The 12,500-nt window shown below is 41.0% G+C and overlaps 1 protein-coding gene across 1 annotated transcript in view; it reads left to right on the top strand.

The window, feature by feature from the left end:
• The window catches only part of LOC145403629 (glutamate receptor ionotropic, kainate 2-like), a 157,965-nt gene that overhangs the window by 78,235 nt on the left and 67,230 nt on the right, over positions 1 to 12,500 (top strand). The window contains exons 4-6 of the mRNA XM_080275308.1: positions 325 to 482; positions 858 to 999; positions 2,326 to 2,481. Coding sequence (XP_080131434.1) covers positions 325 to 482; positions 858 to 999; positions 2,326 to 2,481 — 456 coding nt within the window. The remainder of the gene's footprint in view (positions 1 to 324; positions 483 to 857; positions 1,000 to 2,325; positions 2,482 to 12,500) is intronic.

Below are 12,500 nucleotides of genomic sequence, written 5' to 3'. Positions count from 1 at the left end.
CTTCCCGCGTCCCTCCTTTTTTTCCTCTTGTTCCTCCTCCATTTTTTTCCTCTCGTCCCTCCTCTTCTTCCTCTCGTCCCTCCTCCTTTCCTTCCTCTCGTCCCTCCTACCGCCTTACTGTACCTCCTTTCTTCCTCTCTTCCTCTCGGCCCTCCCATTCTTTCTCAACTTTGTCATCTCCCGCACACCCTTAACACTCTCTCTCTCTCTTTCTCTCTTTCTCTCTCTCTCTTTCTCTCTTTCTCTCTCTCTCTCAGGCCTAGCTGATAAACTGCAAGTCAAAGAAGCCTGAGAGTGTTAATCCCTCCCCATCTCAACATCTAGGCTTACCTGGACCTGGTGCGTCTGTTCGGGTGGAAGTCCTTCTGCATCGTGTATGAGGATAACGAGGGACTGGTTAGACTACAGGAGCTGCTGAAGACGCCCCTGCCTGGCGAGTTTAAGGTGACCATCAGGCAACTTCCACAGGGTGATGACTACAGGTGAGAGAGACGGATAGACAGATAGAAAGTTAGATAAACAGATGGATAGATAGATAGATGGATGGACAGATAGAAAGAATGACTGATTGATTTTTAGGATACCGGTAGCGATATACTGGTTATGCTGCAGGACCTGACCAATTGATTTAGTTGACTATCAAGCAGCTTCCACCGGGCAATTATCACGAGAGAGAGAGAGAGAGAGAGAGAATGAAAAGCTGTGACTCGTTAATTAAACACTGTATCGACGTCTTTTGTAGCATAGTCTTGCCATCTCCAAGTGGTCTCTGTCAACTTAGGAGAGACTTTTCGAACTAGAGAGATCAGGTAAAGGCTTAATTATCCCTTTCTTTGACACTATCTCTTCATAAACAGGGAACTGTTAGGGAAGATCAAGTATAGTTATGAGGAGAACATCATTGTCGACTGTTCCACCGCGAAAGTGGGCATGGTACTGAAACAAGCTCAGCAGATTGGCATGATGACAGCCTACCATAACTATATCATCTCTTCCCTTGTGAGTATTGGTGCTGCTGCTGCTTCTGCATGTCTGTCCCTGTCTCTCTCTCTTTTTCTGTCTTTACCACATCTATGCCATCTCTCCCTATGTGAGTATTTGTTTTGTCTCTGTCATTGTCTCTCAGCCTGTCTCTGTATCTAAATTGTCTCTGTCTATTCCTCAGTGTCTTTAACAATGTCGTCTCTTCGCTTTTGAGTATCGTTGGTGTTTGATACTGTGTCTGTCTGCCTGTTTGTTTTTACCTTAGTCTTTCTGTGTGCCTTTTTGTTTCAGAACTACCAAGAATGTTGTCATGATACTGAAACAGGCTCAGCATACTGGCAAGATGACAGCCTATCACAAGGACATTTTCTCTTCTCTTATGTATTTTGGTAATCTTTAACTGTGCTTGTCTGTGTTCTTAAATTTGTGTAAGTTTCCCGTTTTCTCATTGACAGTTACCTGGTTTACGTGTAATTATGCATTTTTCGCAGTCTTAACTATGTCTTTGTTTCTCTGTCCTTTTGTATAGTCTGTGTGTGTGTGTGTGTGTGTGTGTGTGTGTGTGTGTGTGTGTGTGTGTGTGTGTGTGTGTGTGTGTGTGTGTGTGTGTGTGTGTGTGTGTGTGTGTGTGTGTGTGTGTGTGTGTGTGTGTGTGTGTGTGTGTGTGTGTGTGTGTGTGTGTGTGTGTGTGTGTGTGTGTGTGTGTGTGTGTGTGTGTGTGTGTGTGTGTGTGTGTGTGTGTGTGTGTGTGTGTGTGTGTGTGTGTGTGTGTGTGTGTGTGTGTGTGTGTGTGTGTGTGTGTGTGTGTGTGTGTGTGTGTGTGTGTGTGTGTGTGTGTGTGTGTGTGTGTGTGTGTGTGTGTGTGTGTGTGTGTGTGTGTGTGTGTGTGTGTGTGTGTGTGTGTGTGTGTGTGTGTGTGTGTGTGTGTGTGTGTGTGTGTGTGTGTGTGTGTGTGTGTGTGTGTGTGTGTGTGTGTGTGTGTGTGTGTGTGTGTGTGTGTGTGTGTGTGTGTGTGTGTGTGTGTGTGTGTTTGTTTGTGTGTTTGTGTTATTGTCACTGTTTCCTCTCTCTCTTCAGCTCCATGCCTGACTATATCACTTGTTTTCTTGAGTGTTGTTGTTTCTCTCTCTCTCTTTGCTTGTCTCTGTGTCTCATAACTAGCGAGAAAGTGGGTGTGGTAATCAGGCAGGCTCGGCAGCTGATATGATAGTTCCATCCATGTCACCTCTTTCCTTGTGATGATAATGAAAAACCTCTGTAATGATCCATCTATCCATCCATCTAGCTGTCTGTCTATCTACCTATCTATCTGTCTACCTGTCAATCTGTCTATCTCCCCAGGACATACATCTGGTGGACCTTGAGGACTTCAAGTACGGGGGTTCCAACATCACCGCGGTTCGCCTGATGGACCCCGAGAAGAGGGAGGTGAAGAGCCTACTGCAGGAGTGGCAGTCCTACACCAACACCCTCACCGACTCCCCCCGTGTTATGAAGGTGAGGGGGCGTAGGCCGTTTGGACTCGTCACACCGGGTCTTTTACTCATTTTACTCATCTACACCTTGCCTAGACTCGCCTACACTCACCTGGATACATACTTTTTATTCATGCTGCTCATCTACTCCTCGCATGGATTCACCTGTATTCACCAAGATATGATTTTACTCATTCACTCAACACCTTGCCTAGACTCACTTGTATTCACTTATCTACCCTAGATTCACATATGCTAACTTGGATATATAATCTTATACACCTACAAATCTACATCTCGCCTAGATTCACCTGTACTCACCTAGACTCACCTACACCCTTGAGCACTTCGCCTAGACTCAGCTGTATAAGTCTTTTGTTTATTATTCTTCCATGTCTCATGTATGGTGGAATTCCTAGATTTAACTGTCTTCTAGATACAATTGTACTCACCTAAAGTCACCTGTTTTAATCACCTGCACTTCACAGACTCACCAGCAGCTACATTACTCACCTTATTACTCACCTCTTCACTTCCTCATAATCACCTTCATACTCATTCTTAGCCAGACTCCTCTATGCGGTCTAACTTATATCTATCTATCTATCTATTGCCAGACGCCTCAATCCCGTTTGGGGTGGCCACAAACAAATCGCCTCCACGTCGCCCTGTCCCCCGCCATCTCACTGCCCTGCTCCCAACTCACACCCCCCTCTCTCATATACCTCTCCACCCCATCCCTCCATCTCATCCTTTGCCTCCCCCTCCCTCTTCCCCCCTCCACCTCACTCACATACACTCTCTTCGTCAGTCTTTCACCCTCCATCATCTCCACATGGCCAAACCACCTCAGTGTGTTCCTCACAACGCTTCCTATCACATCCACATCCACACCACAACGCTCTTTTATATCCTCATTCGTCAGCCTGTCTCTCCATGTGACTCCACAGGCTCCTCTTAAATAACTCATTTCCACTGCTCTCACTCTTGTGTCCTTCCAACAACGTCCAAGCTTCACTTCCTTACGTTAGAGTTGGTATCACAATACTGTCATGCAGTAACTTTTTCACTTCCATGCGCACTTCCCAGTGTCTTATTACTACTTTCAAAGAACCAGCAACCTTTCTTCCCTGCTGTTCCCTTTCAAGCACTTCACCCCCCAAACCTCCATCCTTACTCATCACACTACCCAAGTAACGTACTCACATTTTCCAATTCCTCACCATCCAACCTCGCTGTACATTCACTGACTTCACCTCTCTCAAAGACCATCACTTTACTCTTCCCTACATTCACCTTTAGATTCCGTTTCTTACACACTCTCCCAAACTCATCTACCAAGCCTTGCAGCTCCCCTTCGTCTTCTCTCAACAACACAGTATCATCTGCAAACAACAGTACAGGGAGTTTCCAAACACTATCCTCTCTCACCAGGGCCACTCCAACATCCACTACCCTACCTCGTACCTCTTTTATTACCCCATCCATGTACAGATTGAACAACCATGGAGACATGACACATCCCTGTTTCAACCCAACCTTCAAAGAGAAAAATTCACTTAGTTCACCATCCACACGCACTGCAGCCTTAGCACCATCATACATAGGCCTACTTTTCACAGCATTCAACAACTTCCCATCTACTCCATAATTATATTCTTAATACTTTCCACAATCCTTGTCTATAATTATATTCTTAATACTTTCCACAATCCTTGTCTATCCACCCTGTCATATGCTTTCTTCAAATCTATGAAAGCCGCATACAACTTCTTTCCCTTCTCTAGAAACTTTTCCACTAAAGACCTAAGAATGAATATCTGATCTACACAACCTCTTCCCTTCCTAAAGCCTCCCTGTTCTTCTCCAACTAATTCCTCTGTTCTTTCTCTAACTCTGTTAATAAGTATCCTACCATACACTTTTCGTATTATACTAAATTATATCACCTGCTCATAATAACCCTCACACTCAGTTTAATTTTTATTCATCCGTGCGTTTTAACTGACTCATAATCGCCCTCACACTCACTTTAATTTTGACTCATCCGACCTTTCTGATCCGCCTCAAAATCACTGTTACGCCTAAATTTTTAGATCTACGTGGTCTAACTTATTCACACACACGCACACGCACACGCACACGCACACGCGCGCGCACACACACACACACACACACACACACACACACACACACACACACACACACACACACACACACACACACACGAACACGTGCGCGCGCTAATATTGACTTATCTCTATCTGCTGACTCACTCACTCATAATTATTTTCATACTCAAAGATGGCCCCTAGACTCAGCAGCTGACTCACTGTAGTTCTTTTTTCAGTCATCTTTGCGTTCACTGAATATCAGCATCAGCAATGATAGTAATAACAGCAGCAACTAGAATGAAAAACCAAGAGTAACAACAAAAATTACAATAATAACAACCACAGCAACATCATCACCAACAACAGCAGCAGCAATAATAGTAATAATAATAATAATAATAATAATAAGGTAATAATAAATCAAGTAGCAGTAATGACAGCAGTAGCAACCAACAACAAAAATTACATTTATAACATTGCCAAAATATTAGTAGTGGTACAACTAGCACTAGCAGTAACAGTAGTACAGTAATATATATTATTCAGTTGATTTAAACCAATCTTGTAACATCAGTAAAGCACTGAAGACAATTACTACAATATTGACCACAGCAACAACAACAACGAGACAACACTGATAATGGTAATGCAGTAGAGATGGATATAGGAAAGAGAGAAGTTAAATGAGATAAAAATAATTAAATACAAACACTTTCATTGATGCGGTTCATTCGTCGTCATCATCATCATCATCATAGTCATCATCATCATCATCATCAACAGCAGCATCACTGGGTTCTTTTTCCTCTTCATTCACTATCATCATCGTCATCATCAGGTTCCTCCTCCTTATCATCAGCATCAGGTTCCTCCTCCTCATCATCATCATCAGGTTCCTCCTCCTCCTGCTCCTCCTCCTCCTCATCATCATCATCAGGTTCCTCCTCCTCCTGCTCCTCCTCCTCCTCCTCCTCCTCTTTTTTTTTTTTTTTTAGTTCACATTTCACCAACACTGTACAAACCTACTACCTGCCATCATTAGCACAAGCTATCAAAATTTCTATCATCAACACAAAATCATGCACGCAGCACAAATCCAAAACTTACCATCATCTAAGTACAAAAGGTCTATTGATGATTAGTAACATAAAATCAAAAATAAAATATAAAATATTCATGCAACCTGTTATCATTAAAGAATAACATTAACTTTAATACAAGAAGTATTCAGTTCATTATCACAGATATATATTATCCTATAAATAATACAGATTATTTTTGTTAGAACACATCACTAATACCGGATAAAAATTCACAGCGCAAATCAACAACACTACTGTACACAAACCTGTAACGTATAAATGCCAACAGTTCAAAACTGCGGCATATAATCAATACAAAGCCAACAAAACAACAATGCAACGCAGTACCTCAGTATATTATCGTCAAAACACAGTCACCACAAGATAATATCCAGTTAATTATTATCAAACAAAATTATTAACAACACAAACCCACCGAGCTTATTGCCAAGACACTTCATACAGTAAAAGAAAAAAAAAATACCACCAGTTATTATCAACACGTACAACCAGGAACTTATGACCATTACAACATATAGTCATCAAGACAGCACAGACCGGAGGTTATTGTCAACAACTAACATGAGATCAAGAATAAAGGACCATTCATTATCATAAAAACCCACACCATCAATACAATCATCCAGAAACCGTCAACTTAATAACATGACAAAATCAGCAACAGAACACAAACCTACGAGTTAATATTTATCAACGAGTAACGTCAGGTAAAGAACGTAGGGCCGGTCATTATCTTCAACACCCACATTATCAACATAAGCTTCCAAAATCCATGAACTTATTAACTTCACAAAATCATCAACTTGCTTGCATCAACTTGCTTTCATCACCATTAACATGAAACCTACAAACTGCAACCATCAACAGACAAATTGGTTGCCGATTTTGGTTTAATAAACCATCGAGAAAAAGCCATATAGAAATGGTGAAATAATTCTATATGACCATTGAGATAAATTTTTTGTGAATATAAATGATTACAATGTTCTTGTAATTGTTGGGGAGAAATTAATTCAATACTGTGAGAGATGAAGAGAAAACAGTAATATATCTCACTTGTTTTATCTGGTTCATTTTTCTATTGATGACACAAAATGGACGGTATTATGTTGATTTATGACTATCAGTAAAGGACATTGTAAAATATGTAGGTGACGACGGTTCTGTGAAAATATCAAGCTATTTTTGCGGCTACCTATTGAGAATACTGTAAATACTGTAGTGGAAGAATTTAACATTTCTGCAGAATAATGAGGTCGGGAGTATAAGAGAGAAATTTTTAGCAGATACCAATGGTTCTGTAAAATTATTTTTGTGCCAATCAAAAATTGAACTGATTTCTTTAACATCACTTTTCTAATATTATTAAGTCCTTCGAACTGCTGAGGCAAATTATAGAGAAGCATTTACGGAGATCTCTAAATTTTTCTTCCAAATAATGAAGAAACAGTCATTAAGAATCCTACGAATTTCTGTGACTTAACAATGATTTTCAGAAATGTTTTATGCCGTTCTTAGCATTTGTCAGTGGGTAGCAAAAGAAAACATTTATTAAGGTTTCTAACTTTCTCTGGCGAATAGTAAAGAAAGCTTTTAAAACCCTTAGAATAGCCAAAGGATTTTTTTTTTTTTTTTTTATAAATCCTGTAATTGTGAAGTGTTGTCTTTAGCATCTGTTTGTGGGTCTCTGTCCTCTCCGCAACACCACCAAAAGACAGACAGACAGAGAGGCCCACAGACAGACCCAATTCATCGTTGTATGCTGTATCCTATATTGTACTGTATATTGTACTGCATGTAGGCAGGGAGGGAGCAAGGAGGATACTTATGTTCTTTCTCTGCTCAAATGTCTCTTTGTTTCTGTCTGTGTCTTTTTCTCCCTGTTTTCTGTGGTTTTGTGTTTATTATTCTCTCTCTCTCTCTCTCTCTCTCTCTCTCTCTCTCTCTCTCTCTCTCTCTCTCTCTCTCTCTCTCTCTCTCCCCATCTTTTTCTTCTTGTTTCTCATCATCCTGCTTCTTTTCTTCTTCTTCGTCTCCTGTCTCCCTCCTTATTTCCCCTCTCCCTCCCTCCATGCCTACACTAACTCTCCCCTTCTCTCCACATAAGAACTCTCCATTCAGCAACGCAGAAGAGTGGACGGTAAGATTAAGATAAAAAACAATAATAGGCGCTGGATTTTTTGCATATTTATACTCAACTCATTTTTATTGCTAAGGTGCTTTTTTTTTCTCCTTTTTATAATTGGTTTTGATTTTTTTCCTAGATCAATAGCACACAGGAGAGAAAAGCTGGTGAATTCGTCGAGAGAGAGAGAGAGAGAGAGAGAGAGAGAGAGAATGGTTGTGTGTGTGTGTGTGGGTGTGGGTGTGGGTGTGTGGGTGTGGGTGTGCGTGTGCGTGTGCGTGTGCGTGTGTGTGTGCGTGTGTGTGTGCGTGTGCGTGTGTGTGCGTGTGCGTGTGTGTGCGTGTGTGTGTGTGTGTGTGTGTGCGTATGTGTGTGTTTTTTTTTTTTTTTTTTTATGTGACCGACTCTGGGCATAGGCTTCACAGCCTGCTTTCAAGGCCCAGTAGTCCTCCTACGTACCGCACACCTCTACATGTCACCACTTCGGCGCTAACACCCACCGTCCATACTGAATACATGCTAGGGCTGTCTCACACAGGACAGGTGTATTGGTATTAGCGGGGGTATTTTTACGACATGTCGGCGGGCCTTCTGGTAGATCAGTAAAGTCTGATTTTTCAGAAATTCAAATCCTTAAACTGTTCCCTGCCTCAGCGGGATTTGAACCCGGGTCCGTCAGGACTGCAAGCCAACTCTCTACCGATTGAGCCACCGCCTCCCCCATGTGTGTGTGTGTGTGTGTGTGTGTGTCTGTCTGTCTGTCTGTCTGTCTGTCTGTCTGTCTGTCTGTCAGAGAGAGGGGGATAGAGAGAATGTGTGTGTGTGTGTGTGTGTGTGTGTGTGTGTGTGTGTGTGTGTGTGTGTGTGTGTGTGTGTGTGTGTGTGTGTGTGTGTGTGTGTGTGCGCGCGTCCATGTTAGAGAGAGAGAGAGAATGTGTGTGTGTGTGTGTGTGTGTGTGTGTGTGTGTGTGTGTGTGTGTGTGTGTGTGTGTGTGTGTGTGTGTGTGTGTGTGTGTGTGTGTGTGTGTGTGTGTGTGTGTGTGTGTGTGTGTGTGTGTGTGTGTGTGTGTGTGTGTGTGTGTGTGTCCATATCAGAGAGAGAGAGAGAGAGAGTGAGAGAAATATAACACTTCTTTCACAACTTCCATATTCCCAGATTTCCCTAGTTACTTTGTGCCCTCTTTAAAATCAAACTTCCTTTTAACCAGTCTAGGTCCATTTATATCAACCTATTTATCCCTCAGCCTCCTCAGCCTACTTAACACTCAGACCCCTAATGACTTGCTCTCAGATCAGTAAATCGTCAGGCGTATCTGCATTACAATACAAAAGTGGTCCCGACTGCACCACTATTAACAATGAGGCTTTGCGACGACTCTCAGTTAGATAAATCGTTTGGCGTTATCTTTAATATAGAACTAGAGTTGTTCCGATCATTATGGGGTTAATGGTAACAGTATTAAGCATCTCAGACCCGTGTGATACACTTTCAGCCGACTAAGAGTGCCTGGTGTTAGCTGGAATAAAATAGTAGTTGCCCCGATCATGAGAGGGTTAAATTGTCCCTTTACTTATTTAGTCTCCATATATTAAAAAAAAAAAAAAAATCTTTAATTCTCAGAAAAAAGTGTTGTTTTACTCCACCTACTGAAGTCCTTCTAGAGCTATTTAACTTCTCTCGTCTCACTTAAATCCCCTGGATTTATTTCCTCTATGTTTAGATTACTCACATACCTTCAGAAGATCTATTTAGTTCCCTCTATGAACATTTGAATCCCCTCTCATATAAATCCCCTAGATCTGCCAATTCGCTCTGGGCTTCTTTAATCTCCTCTCACATACATCCTTATAAACTTTGTACATTAATTTAAATCCTCTCTCTCAAGTCCCATACATCCGTTTAATTCTTTTTGCTTATTCAAGATCTTTCCTCACACATTATTATATTCCTTCAGTGTATTAATCTTCTCCAGTCTTATTTAAATCCTGTCTCACGTAAATCCTGACAAAAGCCTACACGAGGAACGAACGAGCTTTCTCATCCTGTGTGCATATTGGGAGTAGAGGAGGGTTTGTGTGTGTGTGCCTGTTCGTCTGAAGCTAGATGCACCCGTCCTCTCATGTGTATGTGTTTTTCCCTGCGTCTTTCCGTTTGGCTTTGTGTCTTTTTTTTTTTTTAATTCCTTGTATCCTGAGTATGTTTCTCTCTCTCTCTCTCTCTCTCTCTCTCTCTCTCTCTCTCTCCCTCTCTCTCTCTCTCTCTCTCTCTCTCTCTCTCTCTCAACCCATTTCACGTGCTATTTCGTTTTTGCTATTATCTCTTATTATCCAGGCTTTATATATTATATATATATATATATATATATATATATATATATAGATATATATATATATATATATATAATTTATTTATTTTGTCTTCGTTTATATCGTGGCTGCTTCTTTTTACCTTCTACTTTTTTCTTTTATTTCTCCATCCTTGTGTCTTTATTATGTTCGTGTCCCTGCTGTTTCCCCTGTCCTCCTTTGTGCCAGAGCAAGCAGAAGGCAGCATTAGTTACAGCAGAGGCAATAACTGCATACAAAACAGTAGGTCAAGGGGGGGGGAATATTTTAGTGCTGCCACCTACTGCTTGTATTTAACATCACATTATTTTGCGCCCAGCTCAATAGATGGCGCCTGCTTCCGCTACAGCAGTTTTTTATTATTATTATGTTCTTACTGATATGGTTAATTAGTGATTATTGCATTTGTGATATTTATTTTTTTTAATATTACATGTGACTATAAATTACTGTCATTTAGTATATGCTTTGTAGGTAGGAAATCTTATTATTTGACCAAATTCTTTGCATTTAAAATTGTGGACATTTTTGTAATTAATATGAAGCCTCCCAAGGGGGGGGGGGCTAAGTACGAGCAAATGTGTGTGTGTGGGTGGGTGGATGAGTAAATTGGGAGTTTGCCGTCCTGTCTCGGCTACCCTCCTTCTTTTGAGGAAAGCAGCCTACTGTATGTATATAGACAGAATATGAAGCCTGTTTCTATTTTATATCCGTATCTTAAGTGACCTTCGGAGCCAAACAGATTTTCAAAGAATAATATGCTAGAGTTTCATAATGGCTCGACTACAACATGGGACGAAAATAATTGCCCAGGACTTTACCTTGTTCTGCATCCTATCTCTGGGGTGGTGGGGTACAGGAGGCAGGCGGGTACACAATGCCAAAAGAAGGCTTCTAGGCTTCAGCAGAGGCAGCGGGAAATGTCGACAGTATGTTAACTAGAGTTTTATAAGATGACACATAAAGGGAAATGCTTCGAGGTGGTTCGAGCAAGAAAGAAAGATTGACTAGTTGGGTTTAAGAGAACTGGCGCGTTAGGAGAGGTGGGCCAGTAGTAATGGCAATATATATATATATATATATATATATATCATCATCCGTTGAGGTCCACTGCAGGACCGGCCTATCCCTACCGAAGCAGGGACGATACAGCCAATGTATCTCTACCCAGTGGCTTAAGCTGTCTGGTAGAGACTGTAAGTAGGGTGAGTAAGTGCTTGTGAGTGTGATTGTAGTGTTGTAGTGGCTTTGGATTTGTATGTAGTCTGTGAACCAAATGTAATCGGCCCGCCTTAAGCCGATTGGGTGCAAGCATACTAGTATGCGACACTGGTTCAACCACAGTACCTCTTGTGTCCGACAAAGTAGCAAGTGGCTTGGTGAACGCTTCCCATTGTTTTTACAACTCTGGTGGAGGTGAACCCGCGCTCACCAGCGTGCGAAACGCACACTCTACCACTGTACCACAGAGGATATATATATATATATATATATATATATATATATATATATATATATATATATATATATATATATATATATATATATATATATATATATTGGATCCCAGAGCTGCTGGGCGAGGCACTTCACTTGGAGGGTACTAAGCGTACTGCCCTCCGCCTATCGGCTCAGTCGCGAAGCTCATAGGTCCGTACCCGGGAGATCCCTACTTTATCAAGATTTGAAAATTCCCTGTTCTGTCTAATACTGCGGACACTGGGCCCCAATGGGATAATATATATACATATATATATATATATATATATATATATATATATATATATATATATATATATATATATATTGGGTGGGCCAACAATTACTTTACCATAATATTTTATTTCCTACGCTCCTCATGGGCCAACGTAGGATTGGATGATGGATGGATGTAATATTTTATTAACACAGTTATATTTCAGGTAAATGAAGTGTACATCAGGTAAATTGAAAATGAAGTTAAATGTTCAAAATGACCACCTTCTTCCTCTAAACAGAATTGGCACCTCATAGACATAGAGTGGTAAATTCTTCTCAGCTCATGATCATTTTTCAAATTGTCAAATTCTGCTGTTATTCTTTCTTTCAATTTTTTAAGACTTCTAGGCTTTCTCTTGTAAACTTTTTCTCTGATCATCCCCCAAACTGCGAAGTCACGCAGCATTTGGTTAGGTGACCTTGGAGGCCGTTCAACAGTACCCCTTCTTCCAACCCATGTGTCGTAAGTGTTACCGAGAAATTCTCGCACATTCCTATCATAGTGAAGAGGTGCACCATCCTGCATCCAAATTAATTTGGAAGCTGAAACTTGAATGCGTTTTAGTTGTAATATAACTGCGTTCATCAAATAATA

This window comes from Coenobita brevimanus, chromosome 61, assembly GCF_032717465.1.
Source record: "Coenobita brevimanus isolate Jiangsu-jjx chromosome 61, ASM3271746v2, whole genome shotgun sequence".
Classification (NCBI taxonomy): domain Eukaryota; kingdom Metazoa; phylum Arthropoda; class Malacostraca; order Decapoda; family Coenobitidae; genus Coenobita; species Coenobita brevimanus.
The sequence above is the reverse complement of the archived record's forward strand: the minus strand, read 5'-3'. Positions and strand labels throughout refer to the sequence as shown.